General features: G+C 44.5%; 8 protein-coding genes across 8 annotated transcripts; 2 read left to right on the top strand and 6 right to left on the bottom strand.

Annotated features, from left to right (window-relative positions):
* Positions 1-7,448: 7,448 nt before the first annotated feature.
* On the bottom strand, positions 7,449-7,796 carry SERLADRAFT_350213 (uncharacterized protein; the record flags this gene model as incomplete). The annotated part of the gene is made up of 1 exon (XM_007320295.1): positions 7,449-7,796. A coding segment is annotated over one exon (348 nt), but the record flags the coding sequence as incomplete, so codon positions are not given.
* A 2,116-nt stretch (positions 7,797-9,912) lies between these two features.
* SERLADRAFT_394145 (uncharacterized protein) lies at positions 9,913-10,324 on the top strand (the record flags this gene model as incomplete). Its single annotated transcript, XM_007320294.1, has 1 exon — positions 9,913-10,324. One exon carries the CDS (start codon positions 9,916-9,918, stop codon positions 10,078-10,080), a length of 165 nt encoding a protein of 54 aa, XP_007320356.1.
* Positions 10,325-12,036: 1,712 nt separating this feature from the next.
* On the bottom strand, positions 12,037-13,295 carry SERLADRAFT_394141 (uncharacterized protein; the record flags this gene model as incomplete). The annotated part of the gene is made up of 9 exons (XM_007320293.1): positions 12,037-12,077; positions 12,136-12,232; positions 12,293-12,357; positions 12,425-12,493; positions 12,568-12,633; positions 12,689-12,715; positions 12,782-12,895; positions 12,943-12,988; positions 13,038-13,295. The coding sequence occupies 9 exons, from the start codon at positions 13,293-13,295 to the stop codon at positions 12,037-12,039; spliced, it is 783 nt and encodes a 260-aa protein (XP_007320355.1).
* A 411-nt stretch (positions 13,296-13,706) lies between these two features.
* Positions 13,707-15,523, top strand: SERLADRAFT_471856 (polysaccharide lyase family 14 protein; the record flags this gene model as incomplete). The annotated part of the gene is made up of 5 exons (XM_007320292.1): positions 13,707-14,184; positions 14,250-14,337; positions 14,390-14,757; positions 14,818-15,004; positions 15,076-15,523. The coding sequence occupies 4 exons, from the start codon at positions 13,758-13,760 to the stop codon at positions 14,892-14,894; spliced, it is 960 nt and encodes a 319-aa protein (XP_007320354.1).
* A 363-nt stretch (positions 15,524-15,886) lies between these two features.
* On the bottom strand, positions 15,887-16,588 carry SERLADRAFT_394132 (uncharacterized protein; the record flags this gene model as incomplete). Its single annotated transcript, XM_007320291.1, has 3 exons — positions 15,887-15,916; positions 15,944-15,995; positions 16,053-16,588. Coding segments are annotated over 2 exons (415 nt in total), but the record flags the coding sequence as incomplete, so codon positions are not given.
* Positions 16,589-17,669: 1,081 nt separating this feature from the next.
* SERLADRAFT_471848 (uncharacterized protein) lies at positions 17,670-20,041 on the bottom strand (the record flags this gene model as incomplete). Its single annotated transcript, XM_007320290.1, is given in 11 exon segments — positions 17,670-18,020; positions 18,037-18,128; positions 18,179-18,215; positions 18,354-18,495; positions 18,548-18,714; positions 18,820-18,990; positions 19,416-19,542; positions 19,619-19,775; positions 19,845-19,850; positions 19,914-19,932; positions 19,995-20,041. 10 exon segments carry the CDS (start codon positions 20,004-20,006, stop codon positions 18,082-18,084), a joined length of 885 nt encoding a protein of 294 aa, XP_007320352.1.
* A 641-nt stretch (positions 20,042-20,682) lies between these two features.
* SERLADRAFT_471842 (uncharacterized protein) lies at positions 20,683-22,571 on the bottom strand (the record flags this gene model as incomplete). The annotated part of the gene is made up of 8 exons (XM_007320289.1): positions 20,683-20,949; positions 21,004-21,100; positions 21,188-21,387; positions 21,453-21,535; positions 21,611-21,830; positions 21,900-22,073; positions 22,133-22,237; positions 22,300-22,571. The coding sequence occupies 7 exons, from the start codon at positions 22,539-22,541 to the stop codon at positions 21,012-21,014; spliced, it is 1,113 nt and encodes a 370-aa protein (XP_007320351.1).
* Positions 22,572-23,197: 626 nt separating this feature from the next.
* SERLADRAFT_409548 (uncharacterized protein) lies at positions 23,198-23,843 on the bottom strand (the record flags this gene model as incomplete). Its single annotated transcript, XM_007320288.1, has 3 exons — positions 23,198-23,351; positions 23,403-23,713; positions 23,763-23,843. 3 exons carry the CDS (start codon positions 23,841-23,843, stop codon positions 23,198-23,200), a joined length of 546 nt encoding a protein of 181 aa, XP_007320350.1.
* Positions 23,844-26,743: the final 2,900 nt, after the last annotated feature.

Here is a 26,743-nt window from a genome sequence, read left to right as displayed (position 1 = left end):
GAGCAACTTTTTATTATGCGAGATAAACTATATAGTATACACTAACAAATATTACCGGAAAAATGAAAGAAACCGGTGTCATGCACCAAAGTTGATTGGTAGCATGGACAGGTGTCAATAACGAAGCGAATATTCAAAAAGACTCGCCTTTGCGCCACACAGGCACAGTGCCACGTGGAATAGTAATTAATATTGCCCTTTTTGAACTTGTGGCTGATCAGCACCACCTCTATTAGGCAATCCAGTCACGCTCACCTTTGCTTTTCCATCCGGTACTTTCCGCGTTTCGGCATTTCAGCAAATTTTCGCGTCGCCACTGGCTACACATTGCATTGCGCCCTCGCTTTTGTCGTTTCCCTTACTCCCCTTCCTTTGCCTAGCCCCACCATGGGCCCCTTCCTCTCCTTTTTATTCTCACCCGACGGTCGTTTCTGGGTCCCCATTTTAGTTCACCTCCTCGTCACCTCCACCCTCCTCCTCCTCATCTTCTTTGCACCCCCACCATTTCTGATGTCACCACTTCCTATCCGCTTCCGTCGCCGATCCGTTGACTACCACGTGCCACTGCTGATATCAGCAAAGCCCCGGCGGCCGGTCCAAATTGGGCAACAGGTCCATCTTCATGACGTCGATCTGCCATCATATACTATCAAAACATTGGTCGCTCGTCTTGCCTGGTTGGAGCGTGGGTGGGTAATTTTTGAGCTGGAGAAGGTTCATCCCCTTGCGTCGCCCATGTTCATCGCTGTCCCATTCACTTGGGTACACTTATCATTTGTCCATCGTCTTCGCTACAGCTACACCTACCACACGCTGCCTGGGACTCACTTGTTCCAAATTGGAACTACTCCTCTCCCTCCCTTGTTTGATCAGGTGGTCCAACACAACCAATCCATTGGTAAGGCCATGGAACTGTCGGATTTGGACTAGGTGGTGGACCGGTGGCTCCAGTTTCTTTTTTTTCAGCAGAACATTCATTTACAGTGCGATTATTTTTGATTTTTGAATCATTTTTATGGACACATATTTTTTTAGAATGCCTGACTGACAATAAAGGAACTGTGTTGATACTGATAGTGTTTTGCCTTGCTCTTTTTTTTACTGCATCTTCCCATGACATCATGATTTTCCTGCTCTCTTTTTGCTATTGGACTTTACTTTATGGCTGTACAAACCTGTGATATTACTCACAGCATTTATTGTTCTATCCCTTTCTTTTCTTTTTTTGACAATCTTATCCTGTACTACCTACGCAGGATTCGTCAGCGTACATTCCTTCCTTCATATTCTTTCTCATTCTTTTTGCACAGCTATACTGTGCATAGCCTACTTCTCTTTTACTATATAAACCCCTGTATTTTACCTTGTAAAAAAAAAAAAGAACTCCAATCCAGACTTCTTCTCTACTCTCAAGTTCACTACTCTGCTACTTGTGATCCAGTGTGGTCACAACACTTCCCACTGCTACCACTGTCAACTGCTGTCATCATCACTTCCCATTTTTGAAGTTATTGTCATCCCTTTCGATTAGAGTCCTTCTGAGCACTACAGTTTGTGCGTCAGGAGCCTGCTATCACTGGGAACCTCGTCATATTGTCGTTCTCAAACCTACCTTGTGCTACGATTAGCAAGGTAGTGCTCGTCTATACTCATCACAAAGCCCCTATCCTTCTATAAATTCAACTATCCCTCCTCCTCAAAACCCACACTCATACACCTCTGGGTTTTACTTTGAAGGATCCTCATATATACCACCCCACGAACAACCAGAGCACCCACTGTTCTAGGAGGCAAAGCCCATAAACAAGTTCCGTGGAATCTGGGAGGATTGTGTGTTAGTTTGTTTTTGTGTGTGGTTTTCTAACAACAGTTCTTATCATCGACACCGGTCCCTGTATATTATTTTGCACATCAAAATATAAACAACTGTGACAACACCAACAAGATGCAATCTTGGGGCACTGGAGCACAACCTCAAAGGCTACAACTCAAGGAATAAAGGTACAACATATTAAAGAAGGGAGATTGTCTTCACTAATGTTGGTATACACTAGGAGAGGACTTGCTGAGTCCTTCCCCATGTATTGCTCAGGTATATATATACTACAATACATAAGGTACTGTACAGTTGTAAATAAAGTTTAAAGTTTAATGTCTAGCATGTGATCAGTCATATGATGAGTCTAGACACTGGTCAGGTGGTGACTTGGAAAATAAAGAGTAAAAGTACAGAAAAGTAAAGTGTAAGTAGGTGCTGGTATGTCAATAGTAACAACGGCTGGATGGATTGATGCAACAGAGAACCATCCCTTCCTTTAAAAGAGCTGGGGACTGCAACTTATGAATTATACACACAATGAATCTGCCGTACCAGCGACAGTAATGGTTTTATTGGTGGGTATGGATACCACTTCTATAAGTAAATTAGTCTCTTGTTATCTGGCTTGCACATTCTTTCTATATCAATTATAAATATTGTAGTTCCTGTACCTGCTTTTAATCACTAGTCAAAGAAGAAGAAAAAAAATATTAAAAGGAAAAAAAAAGGAAAAAAAAAGGAGCTATGATATCATTACAAATATTAGATACTGTGCCCCCCACCTCAACCACAATTGAAGACTCCCATGCTGCTCAGCTTGGATTATACCCAGGCTCATGATTATCAATGGCTTTCACAGACCCATTGGCAACTTTCTCAGATCTCCCTGCAACTTCTTCTTTGCACCAGCAATCTGTCCCCATAAGTTACCAACAGGCCCTTTTATCAGGTCACTGGGAAGGTTATACGTCAAACCCTCTTGGCTAGCTCCCTTTACAAGCTCCTTTATGTGTCTCAGACAGCCTCATAGCACCAAGCACTTTTTATTGTGAGTGTATTATATAAAATGACCTATTTTTACACTAATTAACCTGATATCTATGTTATAGCTATTTTTCCAGCCCATGCCCCAAAACTGTAAGGACCATTTTATTATTTTCTTATCTTCGCTATGTCTTGGTTCTCAAACACTTTTCCCGTTACACCTCTGGCTCTAGGGCTAGAGGTATTATTTGCCGTTTTACTTCTCATAGCCCTCACAGGCTTTCTTAACCATTGCTACCATTTTATATCACAGATCAGAGACTGGGTATCGCTCCCGGCCAGCCAGCACACTGGGTAGGGACTGGTAGTAGGCATCTCGCCAACCAGCTCCAAAGCCCCAGTAAAGCCTGGATACACTAATAAACGCCTTATTCAGGATTGTACCTCATTATGAGGATACGGTTCCTGAACACGCGTAACAAACCTCTATTATTAGTACAAATCTCTCACCGCTGATTAATCAAGTTAAAAGTTGTACGATAGTTGTTCTCCCTTTTTCTTATTGGCCGATTGATTCCTCAGACCACTTTTCGTATATTCTCCTTTCGGTCTGAGGAATGAACAGTTCACTATATAAAGCCTTACCTATTCATGTATGGCTCCTTAGTTTTCTATTACTGAATTTACCCGCTTTACTCCTCAACAAGAACCTTTGAAGCTTACCTCTCAAAGTCCTCTACTCGCTATATTTACTAGCGTCTGTCGACCTCAAAGCTCATCAAACCCCTTACTCCCTGCAAGTGCAGAAGGAGACAGGTTTCGTTTTTGTTATAGTTTATCGTTGCCTCACAAAAACCTGTCAAAGAATATTGGTCATCACATGGGGTGCTATAATATAGCTTGATTATTGTAAGTCTCTATCTTTTTCTTTCTGTTTATATGCTGATAATACTCTATATAATCATCACTCACCCTTTTTTCCTCACCTTAGCTATCACATCATGTCTAGTTTTCTAGACAAATTCATTGTTAGCCAAGCCGCCTGTAACAACCAAGAGTTTGTTACTCTGGCGCACAACTAGAACACACTATAGAGATAATGATGAGGGAGTGGTTACCATTTAGGCTTCAACAAGTTAGTTGTGAGGATACAACAGGAGGACTCGCTGAGGAGTCTCCTGGATCTATTGAGGTATTTATACTACTACAGGTTGTTTGTACATGTTGTACTATACAGTTGATAAAGCAGTGGCTGATGATGTCAGAGGGCACAGCCCGTGTGACCAGCTCCACTGCATGAGAGATTTGTAGCTAACATAAGAAGAAAGGCAGCGCAGCGCAAGAAAGAGGAGTTTGAACAAAAGGGAAAGTGCCGCATGGCACGGAGTGTGAAAACTACAGTAAAGGTTAAAGCGGAGAATGAAAATAAAAGGAAAGGTCCGAAAATGTATTATCATAACACTACCCCCCTCCTAAGGCTCGACTTCCAGGCTCGACCAAATACCGGAGGTAGTAGTTAAATTTTCGGGCATAGGTTGAAAAAGGGAGTTACAAAGTTTTGAATCCATGCCTCTAAGCTTTCTAGGAGCCGAGGGATTCTTAGAATAAAATTTGCGGACAGCGTCACGGGAATTGTCCAGATGGGCTTCTGGTTCCCACATTCTGTCCTCGTCTCCATAGCCCTTCTATAGGACTAGGAATTCTAATTTTCGATGCTTCAAGCATGTATCCACCACTCATTCGACTTCAAATTCTTCTTCACCTTCCTGGGTGACTACAACTGGTCCAGGCCAGTCTACACGCTGTCCTGGCAGCGGCCCTTTGTAGGGTTTCACACGGCTAATATTGACCGTGGGTACTACCCTCATTCATTTTGGGAGTTCCAGCTCCACTGCATTTGGTTTGACTTCCTTAATCTGGTAAGGGCCAATCCACTTTTTGGTCAGTTTTTTAGACTGCCGGTTTTTCAATTTTGAGCAGTCGGTGTCTAACCAGACCAGGTCGCCGACCTTGTAGTCAGGAGCCTTAGAGTGTCTACGCTCTGCCCTGTCTTTCATCTGCTCTGCAGTTTTAAATAGTGCCTTGTGCGTTTTGTCTAAGACCGACTTCATGTCCTTGGCCGTGTTCCCAGCAGCCTCATTCTTGCTTTTGCCAGGTTCTACACCCATTCTGGGAAGGTACAATCTTGTAACCTCAAATGGTGCTTTCCTGTAGCCGATGACTGTTTGATATTGTATGAGAACTGGGCTATCTTTAGCCACTTGGCCTAATCTGTCTGCCTGTTGTTAATGAATATACGGAGGTATTGCTTCAATTCCTCCATTTGTCCATCGGTCTGCAGATGGAACACCGTTGATAATTTAGGTTTGATGCCCAGCATCCGGCATAACTCTTTCGTAAATTCACTAGCAAATTCCGGTCCCCTATCAGAGATAACCGTTTCTGGCAATCCATGGATAGACCATACAAAATTTAATCTTTAAATAGATCTGCCGTACCGGCGGCGGTAATGGTTTTGTTGGTGGGGATGAACACTACTTCTTTGGAGAAGCAATCCACTACCACCATTACTGAATTATACCCATTTGATTCAGGTAGATCCATTGTGAAATCAACCAATATATCCTGCCAAGGACCAACTGGTATCGGATTTGGCATAAGTTTACCGGCCGGCGGTTGATGCAAATTCTTTGCCATAGCACATCTCAGACAGGATTTTACGTATTTTTGTACGTCTTTGACCATGCCAGGCCACATGTAGTTTCTGGAGATCAACTCCATTGTTCGTTGCCACCCAGGGTGCCCAGCCACTAGAGTGTCGTGATGTCTATTTATTGCCTTGATCCTTGCGGATTCAGGCACATAGATTTTGTCTTTAAAGTGGAAGAGCCCATCTTCCCATACATAGTTTTCATTGCCGTCCAGGCGCGCCTTCTCTTCTGAGGAGATGTCTTTCTTGAAGACTTCCAGAAGATCGGAATCTTGCCCAATTCTAATGTTGGCAACCCTTGATTGGTCTATCAGGGTGACACCTTTGTTGTCATCTTCGATGCCATTGGCATGATCCTCTCTTCTGGACAAAGCATCCACTTTCCCCATAGAACTTCCAGGCCTTATGAATTAATTTGTAATTAAACCTAGACAAGTACAAGTACACCACATAGTGGGCCTGTGTTCGGTTCAAGTCTCGAGCCGTCATAAAATACTCCAGATTCTTATGATTGGTCCAAATTTCAAATTGGTGCCTAGCACCTTCTAAGTAGCGCCGCCAGTGCTTTAAAGCTCTAATAATGGCCAGCATCTCCTTATCGTAAATTTGATAGTTGCACTCTGTAGGCGATAAACTATGCAATAAATAGGCACAAGGCCTCCAAAGATTGTCAGGGCATTTAATGGATAGAACAGCCCCAGTAGCAAAATCAGAAGAGTCGGTTTCTAGCCAGAACTCCTTGTCTAATTCTGGAAATGCTAGTATGGGCGCTGTTGTAAATGCCTGTTTAAGCTTATCGAAAGCTTCTTGTTCCTTGGTGCCCCAATGCCAAGCAATGTCCTTTTTAGTGAGATTGTTCAACGGTCTCGTAATTTTTGCGAAGTTTTCAACAAACCTTTGGTAGAAATTGCCTAAGCCGAGGAAGGCCCTAACTCCTTTGACGCAAGTAGGTTCAGGCCAATCCAATACAGCTTGAACTTTCTCAGGATCCATCCTGATTCTGTTCTGGCCAATTATCATACCGAGGAAGTCTACTTCCTTCACCTTAAAGTTACATTTTTTGGGTTTGACAAATAGGTCCCGTTCCTGTAAGTGTCAAAGGACTTCTTGCACGATCCTGTCATGCTCAGCCTCATTGTCCGACTTCGTAAATATTAATAAAGTGTCAATGTAAATGATGACACAGTTTTTCATATACGCAAAGATCTTGTTCATCATGCTCTGGAAGGTTGCCGGTAAATTGGTCAACCCAAAGAACATGACAAGGGGCTTGAAGGATCCTCGGTGGCACGTGAACGCGGCCTTCCAAGCATCTTCTTCTTTGATGCGTACATTATTATACCCCCATCTAAGATCCATCTTTGTCAAGATTTTGGCACCAGTCAATTTGTCTACTAGCTGACTGATCAAATGCAGCGGATATGCATTTTTAACCATGTACTCATTTAAGTAATGATAGTCCATAATCATACACTTCTTACCATCCTTTTTAGGAATGAAGAACACCGGGGATGTCATAGGGCTCTTAGAAAGTCTGATGTAACCCTTCCTAAGCTGTTCATCTATGAAACTATAAACCTCATCTTTTTCTGGAGCAGAGAGGGGAATCATGTGTCCCTTTCTAGGTTTGAAGGTGTCCTTCAAATCTATAGCATGGTCCCAAGGCTTAGCCTCTGGGAAGCGCTCTAACTCATGTTTTGAAAAGACTTTCCAGAAGTCATGGTACTCGGGAGGTACCAGCCTCTTAATCTCTTCCTCCTCGGGTTTTACCTTGTCATCGTCATTGTCAATCTTTTCTAAAGATCTGAGCTCATAAATGTGACCAGCGTTTATCTTCTCAAGAGGCTCAGTTCGATGGACGTGACTCGGCTTACCCAAGTTCTTACACTCCTGAGGACAACGTGACAATGTGACAACCCCTGTCTGCCAGTCAATCTCGGGATTGTGTTTAAATAGCCAGGTCCAGCCTAAGATTAAATTGATCTTCCCTAGTTGGGTAGCTTCGGCGGTGACTCGTTCCCTGTGTCCTTGGTACTCGACAACAAAAGAACATTTGTGCATGATACAGCCACCTGCATTAAGTGTACCATCAATTTTATAGACGGGAATAGCTATATCTAATCTCACAAGGGGGAGTCCAATTTGCTCCACCCAGACCTGATCTATGAAGATGTTGTTAGCGCCTGAATCAAGCAGTGTGCTAGTTGGGTGTACTATGCCCTGGGCAAAGTGTTCCACACCAACATTTAAACAGATCTCCTTTTGGAATAAATATGTGCGCATCAACACACGCCTTGGGATTTCGTTGGAAAGTGGCTCTGAAGAAGAAGAAGAATTATCAAAAGAAAGATGTTTTTCTATTTTAGGATTTTCTATATTTTTATTTTTATTTTTACCAGAATTAAGCACCCTAGTGGTTGTCCCGCCGGGGCCACGCTCCAAAGGAGACACTGGTACAGCGGTGGTTTTATAAGTATTTTTAGCATTAATTCCTTCATCGTCTTGACCCACTGAATCAGCGCTCAAAGCAGCTATATCGTCAGGAGGGTCCAAGACCAATCCACAGTCACAGTGTTGCATACAAGTACATACTTCGGATAACAAATTCAAAAATCTATTTACAAATTGGGGAGCCACCCACATCTTTCCTTTATTGCTCGTGCAACACCCTGGAGCAGGGGCCACCTTGTTGTGGTTTACTTCATTGTTTGTAGGAGCGAAGGCACCCAAGTAACCTAAGCTCCGAACTCTTTTCCCTGAGCTTTCATTTCATTGACCTGTTGGTCATAGAAGGAAGCCCGGATTTCGCCGTACGAACGACCAGCCAGAGTATTGAGCCAATCGTCCAGTTTTTCAGTTTCTAATTAACATGCCTGGCACCCTTGGTTATTTTTTTGTTGAGAGGCCCACGCTCCATTTGTACACTTTTGGGCTATGTGCCCCTCCTCGCCAGAGTTGTAGCAGGTGAATCTGCGCATCTGTCCACTGTCGATGATGAGAACTGTTGTTAGAAAAAAACACACACAAAAACAAACTAACACACAATCCTCCCAGATTCCACGGAACTTGTTTATGGGCTTTGCCTCCTAGAACAGTGGAGTGGTCTGGTTGTTTGTGGGGTGGTACGTATAACAATCCTTCAAAGTAAAACCCAAAGATGTATGGGTGTGGGTTTTGAGGAGGAGGGATAGTTGGAATGCAGAAAGATAGAGGCTTTGTGGCGAGTATAGACGAGCACTACCTTGCTAATAGTAGCACAAGGTAGGTTTGAGAATGACAATATGATGAGGTGACGAAGTTCCCAGTGATAGCAGGCTCCTGACGCACAGACTGTAGTGCTCAGAAGGACTCTAATCGAAAGGGATGACAATCACTTTCAAAAGTGACAAGTGACGATGACAGCAGTTGACAGTGGTAGCAGTGGGAAGTGTTGTGACCACACTGGATCACAAGTAGTAGTGAGTAGTGAACTTGAGATTAGAGAAGAAGTCTGGATTTGAGTTCTTGGTTATTTTTTTACAAGGTAAAATACAGGGGTTTATATAGTGAAAGAAAAGTAGGCTATGCACAGTATAGCTGTGCAAAAAGAATGAGAAAGAACATGAAGGAAGGAATGTACACTGACGAATCCTGCATAGGTAGTACAGGATAAGATTGTCAAAAAAAGGAAAAGAAAGGGATAGAACAATGAATGCTGTGAGTAATGTCACAGGTTTGTACAGCCATAAAGTAAAGTCCAATAGCAAAAAGAGAGCAGGAAAATCATGATGTCATGGGAAGATGCAGTAAAAAAAAGAGCAAGGCAAAACACTATCAGTATCAACACAGTTCCTTTATTGTCAGTCAGGCATTCTAAAAAAATATGTGTCCATAAAAATGATTCAAAAATCAAAAATAATCGCACTGTAAATGAATGTTCTGCTGAAAAAAAAGAAACTGGAGCCACCGGTCCACCACCTAGTCCAAATCCGACAGTTCCATGGCCTTACCAATGGATTGGTTGTGTTGGACCACCTGATCAAACAAGGGAGGGAGAGGAGTAGTTCCAATTTGGAACAAGTGAGTCCCAGGCAGCGTGTGGTAGGTGTAGCTGTAGCGAAGACGATGGACAAATGATAAGTGTACCCAAGTGAATGGGACAGCGATGAACATGGGCGACGCAAGGGGATGAACCTTCTCCAGCTCAAAAATTACCCACCCACGCTCCAACCAGGCAAGACGAGCGACCAATGTTTTGATAGTATATGATGGCAGATCGACGTCATGAAGATGGACCTGTTGCCCAATTTGGACCGGCCGCCGGGGCTTTGCTGATATCAGCAGTGGCACGTGGTAGTCAACGGATCGGCGACGGAAGCGGATAGGAAGTGGTGACATCAGAAATGGTGGGGGTGCAAAGAAGATGAGGAGGAGGAGGGTGGAGGTGACGAAAAAGTGGATTAGAATGGGGATCCAGAAACGACCGTCAGGTGAGAATAAAAAGGAGAGGAAGGGGCCCATGGTGGGGCTAGGCAAAGGAAGGGGAGTAAGGGAAACGACAAAAGCGAGGGCGCAATGCAATGTGTAGCCAGTGGCAACGCAAAAATTTGCCGAAATGCCGAAATGCAGAAAGTACCGGATGGAAAAGCAAAGGTGAGCGTGACTGGATTGCCTAATAGAGGTGATGCTGATCAGCCACAAGTTCAAAAAAGGCAATATTAATTACTATTCCATGTGGCACTGTGCCTGTGTGGCGCAAAGGCGAGTCTTTTTGAATATTTGCTTCGTTATTGACACCTGTCCATGCTACCAATCAACTTTGGTGCATGACACCACCCTGGACTGCGCTAATATCCATTGGGGCTCCCCGCCCTGGTTGCAACCCAAATGGTTGGAACCCGTGAGAGTGATTGTGTTTTTGGTTTGATGACCCAGGGCTCCTCTGGGAATAGTTGTTTTTGGTAGTGGTCCCACCACCTTGATGCATTTTGTAGAGCTCTATGGCCCTACCTATTTTTTGAACCTCCTCCGCTGCTTAAGAGAGGTTTTCTGTGAAAGCTACACCCTATGCCGAGTTAACGGAAGTGCAACTATTGAATCGCCAACAGAGTCAAGAACAACAGTATAAAGATTAAATCAACAACTGGGGAATATGTACATGAAGAGGGCTGTATATATACTAACTAACATGAGGCGCTGACTGAGCAACATGCGTAGGGCATGAGGTGCTTGGTAAGTATCTACATCATAGGTCAGGTGACTAGATAAGATAAGATCAGCTTAGATAAGATAATGATGTGACTATTCTAGATAAGGGGAAACTATAGTGATAACGTCTTCGTCTGAGGTTTTGGGTTGAACTAGGGTTTGAGTTTGAGATCGTGACATTTTCACTCCTCATATCCTGCAGATAGAGCTGTTCTGCAATGTGGGGGTTCACATTGCGTTCCAGCAGCTCTACTGCATGTTCATTACCTAAGCCCCCTTGGATAGAGAGGGCCAGGAACTGGGTTACGAAATTTTCCATCCTCATATTTCCTTGCTTGAAGGTACGGATCTGCTGACGCGCCCAGTCACACTCAGCTTGCAGTTTGAAATATTTTTCGATCTCAACTTTGAGATCATCCCAAACAGGCCACACTCCCGCGGTGTAGCACTCCTGCATTCTAACTTGGGCGTATTGACCCGCCACAGGTCCTTTTAGTCGAGATAGTACCGCAGTTGCTACCTCAAAGTCGCATCCCAGTTTGCTTTGACCCAAATTTGGAGCTTGATCCACCACATGGCAAATTGTGCTCTGTCTCCCTCAAAGGCGCCAGGGTCAGCTAGCCAGAACAAATAAGCCTTAAGGCACAATACTACAAACTAACCTTTTCATAGCCTTAATAGCCCTGTAGATAGCTTATTTCTTCTCAAATAATAGAGCATCAATAATACAGCATATACTGTCAGAGAAATGGGAGTCCATAAGGAGTAACTCATAATGTAGGTATGGAGTTCCATGCAGGCAATTATCTAGTGAAGGGAAAATGTATGTGCAAGGAGTGTACCATAAGGTCTAAACTATAGAGTCCATGAGGAGTACAAAAATGTGCATAGGAAAATGTATGGTGGACTAGAAGTCCAGTGTAGGAGAATCGGGGCAGATGTCTGGGGTACTGTGTGGAGATGGGGCAAAGGGTTATGCCAACCGGCAGGACACGAGGAATGTAATCCTGAGAATACCGAAGGTTTGGGGGTTCGGACTTGAGGAATGTCCTCTTCGGAAATTCCGGAGTTCTGCCTTCCAGCACAAATATGACAATATCATACATTTACTGTGACATTATCACCTTACTCATACAGGATAAGAGGGTTACAGCTGTTACAACAAGTACAACAAGGCAAAGGTCAATTTGGAAGGAAATACAACAAAGGCTTTCAACCATTTCCCCACCACACTGTGCGAGGACTGTCTCCTGTGTGACCATATATAGGTAATCGCCTATCAACACGTCATCTACACAGAGCACCCCATTGACAGATTCAAGTAAATATGTGTCATTTAACCGTAGTATATGCCTCCATCCACTGATATTGCCTGTCCTGCACCAAAACAGCAATGTGATCCACCGTATTATGATATGGCCAGCATGAGACTTACCTGTGACATAGGAAGAATCCTTGGATGCGATAAACGAAACTACGCCTGCAACCTCCTCTGGCATACCGATACGCTCTATGACAGGGCGGCCAATCGACTACGGGGTCAAATTATAAGTCAGTACGGCAACTTTGTTTCACACCCTCGAATTACGCACCATAGTATCTGCTAAATCTATTACTCGTACCTCGTCCAATCCTAGCATGATTGACGCGCCTTCAACTAGTGAAGATAAGTAAGCAAAGCCAGTCCAAGCACCTGATATGTTGCCACATCAAGGTGGACATACTCATAGCGGTATCAATAATGCCGGGAGCGTAAGCATTAACCGTAATATTGTATTTTGCGAATTCTGAGGCTAAAGAAGAAATTTGGATTATCAAGGAGTGACTACAGTGACGTGAACACACGAAGGGTCAACCTGAGACTTACCAGCAGTTTGAGTCAAAGCCCGGACCGCAGACTTACTGGCGTTGTATGCACCGCAACCTTTAATGGCTATTCTAGAAATCAGGACCTGACTTTTTTCAACATCAGAAGATAATGCTTTTACCCCTTTTTCCGGCAGCAGACGATGCCCCTGTTCATGACATGGACTGAGTAACAAAGCGACAAGTCTCTTAGAGGCAAAATTGCCAAGATGTACCTATGATTCTACCTCCCTTGCCTTGATTTATCATGGCTTGGGCTGCATGTCTGTAGCAAAAGAGTACACCCTTTATGTTGATAGACATCACTTTATCAAATTCCTCCTCCGAAACTGTCTGATCAGCAAATTGGGGCTGAACAACACAACTGTGCGCTTACCATCTAACAACGATTTGGCTGAGGCAATACCAGCATTTGCAACCATCTGAACATTAATTGACATCAGTTTCTTAGATAGTATCATTGCCACGAACCACGTCAAGTCCCCCAAAAGTTTCGACGGTCTTTGCGACAAGATCTTTGACTTGTTCTTCCTTCGAAACGTCTGTAGGAACAGATAGGGCCTGTCGGCCCTTCCTTGCTATCTCGGATACAGTGTCGTCCACTAGAGCAGTTTGGGACTCGATATCTGCAAGGACGACGTCAAATCCATCATCAGCAAGTCGCAGAGCTATGGCGCGACCAATTCCCTGAGCAGCACCAGTTACGATTGCAACGCGGGTGGTCGACATGGTATGGGAGACAAGCCAAGTGTGGATTTTGAATAGTAAAGCTACTTATTCAAGGCACGGAGATTCCTTTAGGACAGCGAATTGAATTTGGAACAAAGCAATGCCCGTTTATGTCCCTGTCGGAATATAAAAAAGCCCATGTAACCTGGTGGATGTCGCAATACAGAGACCATCCATGTTAAGGAATGTGTTGGCTGCTGAATTACACGTGTGTCTTCGTATTTGCTTTTCAAGTTGCAACCAAGTAGATAGTGCTATCAAACGTGAGCGTAAGTACGTGGCAAGGAGAACGCACCGACAACTTGGAAGACCCGCAGCCGACTCGGAAGCACACTGTCCTGGACAGGAACTGAGTTTGGCCGCGGAATCAAAAACCATCCCCTATCCTTTCTACGCACCTTTTTCGTCAATTAACCATGTCTCAAACATCATCTACTGACATTTGCGATTTACTAGCCAAAAATGTCTCCATCATCGTTCACCAGCAATTCAAGTCTCACGCATCTTTTCCCGATCCTTAATGTCCTGCATGGATTCACCACTTGTCCCACTTTAGCACTCACAAACGTTGCCAACGTCTCGTTATCTGACAACGCCCTCGGTATCCACAAAAACACAGGACATCTTACTCACAATGTCGTAAATCCCCCGATGCCAATCGCCCTTTGTGGAAATGAACCGCCTCCGCAGGTTGCTTGGGAGGCTTTCTATCCCAAAGGCAGCATAAGCCCTCAAACCGAGAAGCCTGGTGGCTTAGGATTCTACCTCAGCGGACCCTCCGACTTTGCTAGGGCATTAGAAAATGGCGCATCCGAGGCTTTGTTCAGCTACAAAGTCATGTTCCAACCCGACTGGGAATGGGTCAAAGGTGGAAAGTTACCTGGAATGTGTGAGTAGCTTATCTCACTTTCATTAGCTACCATGATGATCTTGCTGATGGAAATACTATATCAGATGGTGGCGTAGGCGATTTGGCGTACAAATGCTCAGGTGGACGTCAGGATGACCGTTGTAAGTGCTTCAACCTTCGTCTCATGTGGAGGTATGTCAAAATCGGTAGCTGTTCTGTGCTGGAAATTTGATGTCACCCTCAGGGCCAGTGGAAAAGGGGAAATATATGCATATATGCCACTGAACAATATCAATACTAAGCAATTACTCGCTGTTCCGCCCAAGTCTGTACTAAACAATGACTACGGAATCTCAGTCGGCAAAGGCCCCTACACATTGTCGACAGGCTTGTGGATAACGATAGCTCAACGGGTGAAGTTGAATACCCCTGGAAAGACAGATGGTGCGCATATAATCATAGCGATACATTATTCTGTTCAGGCCGAATTCGTTATAGGCGAAGTCCAGTTGTGGATGAATGGCAGTTGCGTTTTGCATGTTGTTGGTCTAGTCATGCGAGAAGACGCGGCGTCACATATCAAGGGCATGCATTTTCAGACTTTCTTTGGAGGTCTGTCTGTATTTGCCTGATCTTTGTATAATTGCTTATGAAGGTTTATGTCTTGTACAGGTCATAGTATTGATTGGGCATCCCCAAAGGACCAACGGGCCTGGTTTGCTGATGTTTCAGGCGCAATTATGCATTGAACCAGGAGACCCACACTATCACATAGTACCTATCCATGGATCCACAGATGCAAACATATAAAATGAACGACAGTGTTGACCAAACCTCCGAGACAACATACAATAACAAGGTTCGACGATATTTCCTTCGTGGTCAATGTCAATTGCATTTCAATAATAAAAATACTCTGGAATCATACAGCAATACAAACAGTTAGGGATAACTGTGCTAGATACACTTAACATGCTCTTTTTACATACAATCAGTTTTACACGACACGATACAACAACGATCGTACAATGAATCTAGCGAAACACTTCAAAAAAACAGTGTACCAATTGAATCTGATTTAAGAGAAGGCAAGCACGGACCAGGTAGCCACAGCACCGAAAGCAAATGCTGTTGCTGTGTGTGCGACGCCGGACATTGACACTCCTTTCCTCGCACGTTTAGAAGGGGAAGGCTCCATTACATCATCGTCAACAACCGTCTGGACGGGCGGAAGGGCCTGTGGTGTCAACGCCATCACAGTGTCTTCATCATCGATGTTGACCACCTCGATATCGGCCGTTTTGAGCTCAACTTCCGAGTGCTTGCGCTTCAAATTTGCAAACGTCTTCCGAGTTACTAGTCACTACTTGTGACAAGAGCTAAAAACACCTAAAGGGACTCACCTTCACCTCACATGCGATAGCAGACAAAGCGTCTGCGTGAGCATCTTGCATTGACTGTAATTTAAGAGAGGCTTCTTTCTCGCTTTCATTACGAAGCGCCTTCATCTCTGCAGAACGAGTGGGGCGTTAATAATATCCAGATTTATGAAGTATGTGCCACATACCAGCGACCAGCGCATGAAGAGCATCCACCCCATCCTTGATCTCGCCCAACGCTTGATCATTCTTCTGCAACGCGTCACATCTCTCTGATAAGGAATTCACTTGGTCTCGTAGTTCATACAGAGCTGAGAACTGTGCGTCCAGAGAGCTCACTCTGTCGACAGCTTCTGAAGATTGCATCGTTGCATCGTTCATCCGCTCGTCCATATCGCGGAGTTTCCTTGTATTTGACTGGAAGCCCGAGTCCATATCGACAAGAGTATGCCTTATGTCAGAGAGATCATCCTAAATAAAATAAAATACTATTTTAGTAGTGCAAAACAAAACAAAATTCATACATACCTGCAGATCTCGAAGAGACATGCGAGTCCAATGTATATCTATGGCTTCCTTATCTGCAGCGGAGGTACCGTTGATAACAGGAGACGTCATTTGGCGATCATCGAGAGGTGGGTTCGAAACGGGGGGTAGATTCGAAATGTTACCTTTCTGCGACTCAGGCTCATAAGCAGAGGCCTCCTGACTCACTCTGACGCGATCAGATGCACTGGCTTCCGCAGAAGGTGAAGGCAGTCTTGATATGCACGGAGTGGGAGGTCTGCTGCTGGCTCGAGAAGGCGACCGAGAAGTAAACCAAGCTCCGATAACATCTGGTTCAGAAACATTGTATACAGACGGTGCTGGAGACGGAGTAGAAAGCTCCATCGCAGAATGAGACTCGGATACATCGTCCCGCACATCTGGGATGGGGGTATGAATGGAATCGATATCTTGAACTGGGGGTGAATGGTGAGGTGAAGAGGAGAGAAGATGAGCGAATGCATGAGGGTGAAGCCTAAAGACATCGTCAAATACCGCACGTATTCCTGGTACGGATATATTGAACCCGTTATTGTGGCCACTCTCATTCCTATTGTTATCGGCGGGCATCATTGTGGAGATTTCTTCTACATCAGAGTCATTCTCGGAACTTGAGATACTGTATGAAGAAGACGAGTCCGAATGGGAAGAAGTACCAGGCGAAGGAGGAATAAAGACTCCATAACGTCCAGAGCTCGACCTACTGGGGTTGATAGCGCCCTCTGTAGGATCATGCGATGAATCTGTCTCAGAAACAGGTTCTGATAATGATCGGATGGGAGGTATCTTTGCCGGTGGGCCTCGCAAAAGCTCCACACGGACGGAGACGGGCGATACGAGATACGATCCTGCACCGACGCTCTTGCCAAAGGTAACTATATCGCCATCGGCCAATACGGTGGAGACGTGAGGCTGAATGCTCTTTGACACAGTCTCGTCTCTTCTGCGCAAATGTGTACCATGGCGGGAGTCGAGATCCACGATGTAAACCTATGATGGGGGACCGAATTAACAATGAGGCGAGAGTGGCAACGAATGGATTTACTCACCTGTCCACCATCTGAGAATAGTAACCTCGCATGCTTTCCACTGACTACTTGGCATGGAAAAACGGCATTGTATTCATCGTTCTCTTTCCTCAAAGCTTTATCTTCAGCGCTCGACTTGCGGCCGATGTTCACGAAACTGGTTAGAGATTTCAAGAAAGTCAAGTCATGAGGTAGCTTTTCACTACATTTGTCGACGTGCAAAGTGATTCCAGTAACTGGAAGACCATCAAAACGCTGTAGAAAAGTCAGAGGTGACGATACGCACCCCCTGGCAAGCGTGATCCTGGACAGGGGTCAGACATATTGACTTCAGAGGGAGGCGCAAACTTTGTGCCCAAGTATTGGATTTCTTCGTCCATCGAATCCATCGGAGACTTCAATGGGATTTAGATTATAGTTTTGTCTTCGATACTGATGAAAGCTACGGACGAGAGAGAAGAGTCACTGCGACCGTGACACTGCCTGTCTTTATCACGCGGCAACGCGGCCCATTACGCCCTTGGCGGACTTTCAAAGCCAGTAAGCACTCTCAGAGTTGTAAGAAACAAATGTGCAAATTTGAACAAGAAACTTTTATAAATTTACCTATGCGCACGAGTTTTGGCACAATTCGAGGGCAGCGTCGGAACAAACGATGATGACAACATACTGTGATAGCACTGGGAGGACTGCAATGTATATGGAAGATATATAAAAACCAGTGCAGGTGGCAAGCAGCCAACATGTCCCCAGATATCCCATAGATACTCACGAGACAAGGAGAGGAAACATTGTGCAATGTAACAACGAAGACAATGCAGCAGCTTATACATAATAAACTATGTGTTGTATTGTACGTCGATCTTTACGCTTCAACAGAAAAACATGCAAGAAGAGATATGCAGCCAAGGGAACACAGGCGAAATGCGAAAATGAAGAGGTTAAGGAAATGGCATAGCAGAAACAAACAGAGGTTTGAAGTATCAAGCCTTGTAGTGATCAAACCACGGGTGGTTGATGGCACGTTTTGCTATCGAAGGGATAAACAGCTTACTACGACATGATTAGGTTGATACTCACCTGAAATTCTCTTTGCCGTATCATACGTTAATGTCCGCTGTAATATATAATTTAGAGTTTTGCTCAAAAAGGTTCAAGACAAAATGAGATAAAAGTGAACTTTGACCAGAACAGGCTCAAGGGCTTGAAATGCCAATACTATAACACACACCACGAAGTGACACAAGACACTTACTTTTAGGAGGTCGATACCAGTTTCATCTAATAAAGGGACTATACTCCGCAAGTCTTGTCGAGACCACTGAGGAAAAGTCGGTTTATAATCGGGAAGCTGACTGACTCCTGGCCAGCTCTGCTCGTCCGGCGTTCCAAGAATTCTGAGCAAAGGAATGAGTGAAACGAAAGTGTATGGGATCGGGAAAAACGTACCTAAATATCTTGAAAATCTGGTCGATTTCTGAGTCGCCGGGGAAGAGGGGATTGCCTTTCATAATCATCTCGGCTAATATGCATCCGACAGACCACATGTCAATTGCGGTTGAATAATGGCGAGAGCCAAGCAGCACTTCAGGGGCGCGATACCATAGTGTAACAACCTACGCACGCGGAGAGCAAAGAAATTAGATATGTCAACCCAGCATAAGAACGTTCAAAAGATGACCGATAAGTCAAAACATCAAAAGTCATATCGGATGACTTACTTCGTGTGTATAAGTCCTCATAGGAATACCGAACGCTCGTGCTAGCCCGAAATCAGCAAGTTTGAGATTATTGCGTTTGTCGATTAGGAGATTCTGCGGTTTAAGGTCCCTGTGAAGAATGCGATGGGAGTGACAATACAGGAGACCAGAGCTAAGTTGATGAGTAAATTTCTTTTTGAAAACAAATCAGTAAGTGCGACATGATAGATATATAGTAGAAACAGTTTTATTTAGAAGTAGGAACGACCCTCGATCCTCAGAATCAATACGACACGCTTGTGGCGAGTCACGTGACGTCAATTTCACATTCATTCTCCCGTATCACAATCGATGTGACGAGAAGAAAAAAATAAAATCAGATTCGAGATATCTTTAAACACATCATTCGCTTGATTCCCGTACCAAGATGTGAGGTGCGATGGTCGTCGTTTGCGTGGGACGAGCAAGGCGGCACCACGCGACGGCAGACGCTACGCACCACAGGCGCTCAGGAGACGCGAACAAGAAACGAGCACGCGTCATACACGCGCGACGCGCGGCATTCGCCAAGCACGATTGATGATGATTACAGCAAGGAGTACAGGGCAATTACTCACTTTAACGATATCGGTGGTAAGTGGCGTACCGCTGCTATTGGCGTTCTCCATATAGCGTTTCAAGTCAACGTCGAGGAACTCGAAAACTAGGTAAAGTTTTTGGTCGGCGTGCACAATGTCAAGGAGCCTGGACATGTACGGGGAGATAGCGTGGCGTTCAGCACGAAAGAAAGGAGTTGGACGGCGTAGAAATGAAAACAAACCGAACAATGTTCTCATCTTTCAATTCTTTCAAAAGGCTTATTTCACGAATGGCTGTACTGGGCACTCCTTCATCTTCTGCTTCCAAACGAATTTTCTTGAGTGCGACTATCTGGTTTGTAGAGACATCGCGCGCTTTGTAAACGACTCCATAGGTTCCTGACGATGACATACGCGAGCGCGGGCCTCGTCAACAGAGCACACAGCATCAATGAATGCACAACTCACCCTCCCCTACATGTTCCCGCGTCGGCGGTCTATGCTAGTTTGATAAATGAATAGATGTTTAACACGCACCAACTTTTTCGATTTTTGCGTAGCTGGGAATAAGGTGTGAGCGCTCGTCTGCTATGCGCGCTCGAGTAAGACGTTGGACTCGTACCGGTCCATGTTATTTGAAGAAAGAGATTAAAGGTCAGTGTGGCAGGGAGGTTCGAGATGACGATGATGGTAAAGGAGTCTAAGTGAATCTTGAGAGAGACGAGACGAAACAGAAGAAGGGAAAGGTGGAATGGAGGATGTCAAAATCTGAGAAGGAAATGCAAACAGGACTTCTAGTGCCGTTATAAATTGGACTGTCGACAATGATTATATGACAGATCTCGTGATCAGTGATGCGGGTATGTCTTTCGGTGCTCTGTATGACCCGGTCACAAAGCTTCACAAATTCGACGAAATAAGGTAGCAAGGAACAGAATGAAATGCGATGCGATGTTTCAGAGTGCAGAAAGAAAGTGTGCGATGTGCGCTTGAGACCTAAAGAGCCTCCTCGGCGAAATGCGATATATTGCCACCGACCTACCCTGCCAGTGGGTACCAGTGGGCCTCGATTCACAGAGTCGCAATCATTAGTACTCGCTGACCTCCTTACGATTTGACTGCGGCGCCTCGCGGAGTCCTTACCTTCACCACGGCTGGAAAACTACGTACTTAATGCAACTTCTTCGTGACCAACGGTGTACAGAAAGAGTACAGAAAGAGTACATTCAAAGGAACACCGCTGCGCCCTTTTGGATACTTTACACATGCACACGGATATACACCGGACCGAATTTATTGGACCCTTACTGACACACCAATCTTGGAGCAGATATGGAGGAATCAGATACTTGATATCTGCTGTCTGTCAATCGGTCGTCAAGGCCGAACAAAAGAGAGAGCAACTTCCCATGCATGGTGGTGTTGAGCGACTGAACTGCTGACTCAAGGCCATCATAGCGTGGATGCGGGAAATGGTTCTTCACCGATTAGATGCTATATGGGTTGTACACTTTTTGTTTACTCGACGCAACTCCTGTCCTTACCCTTCTTTCTTTGCTGCCATACCTGCGATCTAAGTGCGATGATTAAAATGCTATGCTTATCAATGACGTATCCAGTTACTCACTTTCTTGATCAGCTTGGCCGTGGCCAATTGATTTGCTCGCCGTCCTGTCGTCGAGCTCGTGTCATGTCGATGTACTGTCCTGGCCAGGGCTCTTCGCCTACACAGGATCTATGTCAGCCGTCTCGGATATAGTGAGACGCACGATGCAACAAAGCATTCGTGGTCCAAGCAACGGTGTACTAACTCCGGTCTATTATATTGATTTCAGCGTCGTCGTCGTCGTCTTCCTCATCCGAAGCCCATCGATCGTGTAATGCTGCATCAGGATTCTTCGCGCGATCTACAGCAAGATCTTTCATCAGCCGGCTCATAGAGTCATCTTTAACATCCTGAAGAGTTTTTTCGCGAGCAGCGCGAGAACGCTCGAGTTCCGGAAGGTATTCCCTGATGGAGAAAGCATATATGCGAATGGGTGAGCATTTAAGTCATAGGTTGAAGTAACCACATACTTCTCATATACTTCTCGTGATTCCTCGACGGCATCGAAGAATTCTTTTACACCGTCACCAGTCATACTTGAAACACCCACTGCCTACAAATGAATGTGTTATAGTTATGTGAAGGCAACATTTAGAACACCGTCAGAGCAGCGGAACAAAAACTTTACCTTGAGGTGCTTGTAGAACTCGTCTAGAACCAAACTCATACTATTCATTAAGCTGTTCATATAAGTGGGCTCTCCTTCAGAGTCGTGTGATCCACTATGGGAAGCCAAGGCACTTTGAAACGCTTCAAAGTCCTGCATCCATTCCAACGCAAAATCGTGTGGTTGAACATCAGTTTTGTTAAATACAAGGATGAAAGGGAGTTTGGTTTTGTACATTATACTACAAGAGCGTGGGATGAAGGAGTGAACTTCAGTAATATAGAAGGAAGAGACTGGAGTATGGATGTACCTGCATGCGTAAAGCATGTTTGACATGAAAGTCGCCGGTGCGGAGCTTCGAGGGGTATCGACGATGTAGGCCACGACTGTAGGGAGGGACGAAGCTATCGCATCCGTGATAATAGCTCCAGAGGCAGACCATGTGAAGATTTCAATTTGTCCAGGTGTATCAAGAATGATGTGACTATCGTATGCATTCAGTTAGGGGCAGTTCGCTTTTTTGAGTCTGAGCGAAAACATTACTCGACTGTGTCCGCGCGTTTCTCCACAATCCCCAGAACTTGATCGAACTTCGTAGTGAATAGATTGAGAGCTGTTAAGATTCCGCCGTTGGGTCCCAGATTATACCTTGTGCGCAAAACACCGTCACTCATTCGATACGAAGTCCGTAAGCAGGAAGGGCCACACACTGCTTCATAACTTCTTGATAGTTGACAGTGTCTCTGATGTCAATGTTGGCTTCGTAAGGCACTTGAGTCACAGCAGGGTCAAGATTGAGGATGTAGGGAGGGCTTGGTGGATCGAGAGAGTGCAGATAAGAGTTGATGCGCTGAACAAAAGTTGACTTCCCTGCACCAGCCATTCCGATGGTGATAATAACACTCGGTTTTCTCTTGATCCCAGATGAGCTTGAACTTGGAGCTGTACTCATGACTGTTAATTGTAAAGTTTGAAGTGATACAACTTGAAGAAGTGTGTCGAACAGGCAAAAAAAACCTTATGTAAGAGAGAAAGTTGCAATATTGGAGTAATTGTGGCAGAAAATATATTTTGAGGCATTGATGGTGTAGCGGTAACATGCGGTCTTCCCATTTTAGTAAATGTGGCCGCGCTCCGAGTTCGACTCTCGGTCAATGCATTTGCTTTGTTATCTTTTTACCCAACTGAGGCTATTTTTTCCTTCAAAGCCCGAAGGTACACGTCCAGAGGAAAGGTGACCCGGTGCCTGCAGGCCAGACTGTAAGCCGCATTTGCGCGAACCGCACCCTGCCCATAGCGGTGCCAATGAGCCGACAATAGAAAACCACAGCCCATGATATGCTCAATGGTGGGCTGAGCGTGAGGTGCTCCCAACCATTATTGTGATCAGCCTGTAGTATCATGTTCCAATATAATTGTGTCTCTTGCTGGCAGTCTGACAAGAACAAACATTAACTGATATTGCAGGGATTGGTACTATAACGCAGGGGGAACATAGCATGATGTAAAAACGAATGCGGGTCAGCAGCGAGGTTGTATCAACAAAACAGACCAAAGCCAGATTATGAAAAGTATATATACTGTAATGGAGAAAGCACTATATACTGATCAGTTGAGGCCATCAAGATAGTTTGCCAATGCATCCAACGAGTTTATTGTGAGACTAGTGCTAGCATTGTTTGAGAGACTAGTATTCCTTGAGGTGATCTTGAAGCTTGGGTCGAAGAGTCTATTGTCACGATCCTTCAAGAGCCGGATATACCTAGTGTAATATCAAGAGAGGAGACTAGGCATAGAAATGATCAGGACTCACTCTTTGTAACCAGCAGGGTTACCAATGTACTTCCTCCACTTCCTCTGGATGTATTTCTCAAAACCAATGAAGAAGGTGTTCTTTTCTGTGGTTTGAGCTTTTTTCAGTGTCCTCTTGGACTTAGCCTTAGTTCTGCCTCTTGCAGTGGTAGCCCTGGGCTCTATCTCTTCATTGGAATCGGTCCCTGGTTTATCATTCTCCTGCACCTCAACAGTGTTCAGTTCAGGCTCGGATTCAGGTTCAAACTCAGACAACTCTGTGTGGTAAGTTTTCTTCCCTTTTTTTGCTGTGTAACGGAGGCCATACGACCTCTGTATGCTATGATCAGGAATAAAACAGGAATAAAATTGATATTCATACCATTAAAATGCATTGTATGATGAACTCCACTGGAAGTGGGCAGACAATGCCACCATCTCTGAACTTCTTGCAGATCTGCATGGAAAATGAGTCAAGTGAAGCATGTGTGGGCCCTGATGGAAGCAATGAGTTATTGATCTATAGAAAACCATTAGTTTTAAGGTGCCTATATAAAAGTAAAAATTTCACCTGGTGCCTCAGATGCTCTTATGCAGAATTTGATTGTTTCTTGACAAGCGAGTCAATTATACCTTTGTGAGAGCTGATGGTATCTTTGATACCCAGTTCACTGGCTCGTTGTCGGAAAATATCCTGAAGAATGTGTCAGTACTAAACAAAAGAGGCTAGACATACTTACTCCAACATCATGAAACATAGAGATAAAATGACGGTGGTTAGACTGGACTACAATGTCCTTTGCAATGTTCAGAATTGAAGTCTAATATTTGATGAGCATAGTATGAATGAAACAATAAAAAAGAGCTTGCCCGTAGTTCTGATAAAATTGGATAATGACCAGACCAGGGATTGAACCTGGAACCTTCTGGATACATGCCAGCTGCTCTACCAATTGAGCTATATGGCCAAGGTTATACAATGTAGGATCTTAAACATGACATACAACCACGGACGTCTTACACAGAATAGCTGCTGCATACTGGGCTGGCTTACAAATCAGAGGTATTATCCTATGGGGTATTGGTATGTCAGAGTATATTCTAACAAGTTCTTCATCAGGAGCCCATTGTTTCTTTGTAAGGCCAGATAAAGTACCAAGTTGGTCAGAGAAAGTGTTGATGGTAGTGTTAATGGCTTTGAGGTGTTGTTGATTCTGTAGGATCACGGCAAATTGAAGGAAACTTCCAAGCACGTCACATTGAGTGGGATCAATATACTACATAAACTGGTAAGTGCAAGTCAGGAACAATTGAAATTGAAAAACCAGTCTTGTAGAAAGACTTAAAAATGCGGCTGCACTTGTCATCAAGCTCGCAGATTTGTGATAACTAAACAACAACTTGTGCATTAGCAATGTTGTTTTGGGGAGCGGATGGTGACTGATCAACAGGGGTGTTATCATCTTGAGAACAACAGGGCGTTGCTGGAGAGTAAGGACTTGGGTGATGTCATGCACCAAAGTTGATTGGTAGCATGGACAGGTGTCAATAACGAAGCGAATATTCAAAAAGACTCGCCTTTGCGCCACACAGGCATAGTGCCACGTGGAATAGTAATTAATATTGCCTGTTTTGAACTTGTGGCTGATCAGCACCACCTCTATTAGGCAATCCAGTCACGCTTACCTTTGCTTTTCCATTTGGTACTTTCCGCGTTTTGGCATTTTGGCAAATTTTCGCGTTGCCACTGGCTACACATTGCATTGTGCCCTCGCTTTTGTCGTTTCCCTTACTCCCCTTCCTTTGCCTAGCCCCACCATGGGCCCCTTCCTCTCCTTTTTATTCTCACCCGACGGTCATTTCTGAATCCCCATTCTAATCCACTTTTTCGTCACCTCCACCCTCCTCCTCCTCATCTTATTTGCACCCCCACCATTTCTGATGTCACCACTTCCTATCCGCTTCTGTCGCCGATCCGTTGATTACCACGTGCCACTGCTGATATCAGCAAAGCCCCGGCGGCCGGTCCAAATAGGGCAACAGGTCCATCTTCATGACGTTGATCTGCCATCATATACTATCAAAATATTGGTCGCTCGTCTTGCCTGGTTGGAGTGTGGGTGGGTAGTTTTTGAGCTGGAGAAGGTTCATCCCCTTGCGTCGCCCATGTTCATTGCTGTCCCATTCACTTGGGTACACTTATCTTTTGTCTATCGTCTTCGCTACAGCTACACCTACCACACACTGCCTGGGACTCACTTGTTCCAAATTGGAACTACTCCTCTCCCTCCCTCGTTTGATCAGGTGGTCCAACACAACCAGTCCATTGGTAAGGCCATGGAACTGTCAGATTTGGACTAGGTGGTGGACCGGTGGCTCCAGTTTCTTTTTCTTCAGCAGAACATTCATTTACAGTGCAATTATTTTTGATTTTTGAATTATTTTTATGGACACATATTTTTTAGAATGCCTGACTAACAATAAAGGAACTGTGTTGATACTGATAGTGTTTTGCCTTGCCATTTTTTTACTCCATCTTCCCATGACATCATGATTTTCCTGCTCTCTTTTTGCTATTGGACTTTACTTTATGGCTGTATAAACCTGTGACATTACTCACAGCATTCATTGTTCTATCCCTTTCTTTTCCTTTTTTTGACAATCTTATCCTGTACTACCTACGCAGGATTTGTCAGCATACATTCCTTCCTTCATGTTCTTTCTCATTCTTTTTGCACAGCTATACTGTGCATAGCCTACTTTTCTTTTACTATATAAACCCCTGTATTTTACCTTGTAAAAAAAACAAGAACTCCAATCCAGACTTTTTCTCTAATCTCAAGTTCACTACTCTCTGCTACCTGTGATCCAGTGTGGTCACAACACTTCCCACTGCTACCACTGTTAATTGCTGTCATCGTCACTTCCCAATTTTGAAGTCATTGTCATCCCCTTCGATTAGAGTCCTTCTGAGCACTACAGTTTGTGCATCAGGAGTCTGCTATCACTGGGAACCTCATCCTCGTCGTTCTCAAACCTACCTTGTGCTACAATTAGCAAGGTAGTGCTCATCTATACTCATCACTAAGCCCCTATCTTCTATAAATTCAACTATCCCTCCTCCTCAAAACCCACACTCATACACCTCTGGGTTTTACTTTGAAGGATCCTCATACATACCACCCCACGAACAACCAAAGCACCCACTGTTCTAGGAGGCAAAGCCCATAAACAAGTTCCGTGGAATCTGGGAGGATTGTGTATTAGTTTGTTTTTGTGTGTGGTTTTCTAACAACAGTTCTCATCATCGACAGCGACCAGCATGTGCATCAGGTAAGTGGGTGCCCCAGCCTGGTTCTTCTG

The sequence above is a fragment of the Serpula lacrymans genome (genome assembly GCF_000218685.1).
Source record: "Serpula lacrymans var. lacrymans S7.9 unplaced genomic scaffold SERLAscaffold_9, whole genome shotgun sequence".
Taxonomy (NCBI): Eukaryota; Fungi; Basidiomycota; class Agaricomycetes; order Boletales; family Serpulaceae; genus Serpula; species Serpula lacrymans.
Note: the sequence above shows the minus strand (reverse complement) of the source record. Positions and strands in the feature narration are given on the sequence as shown.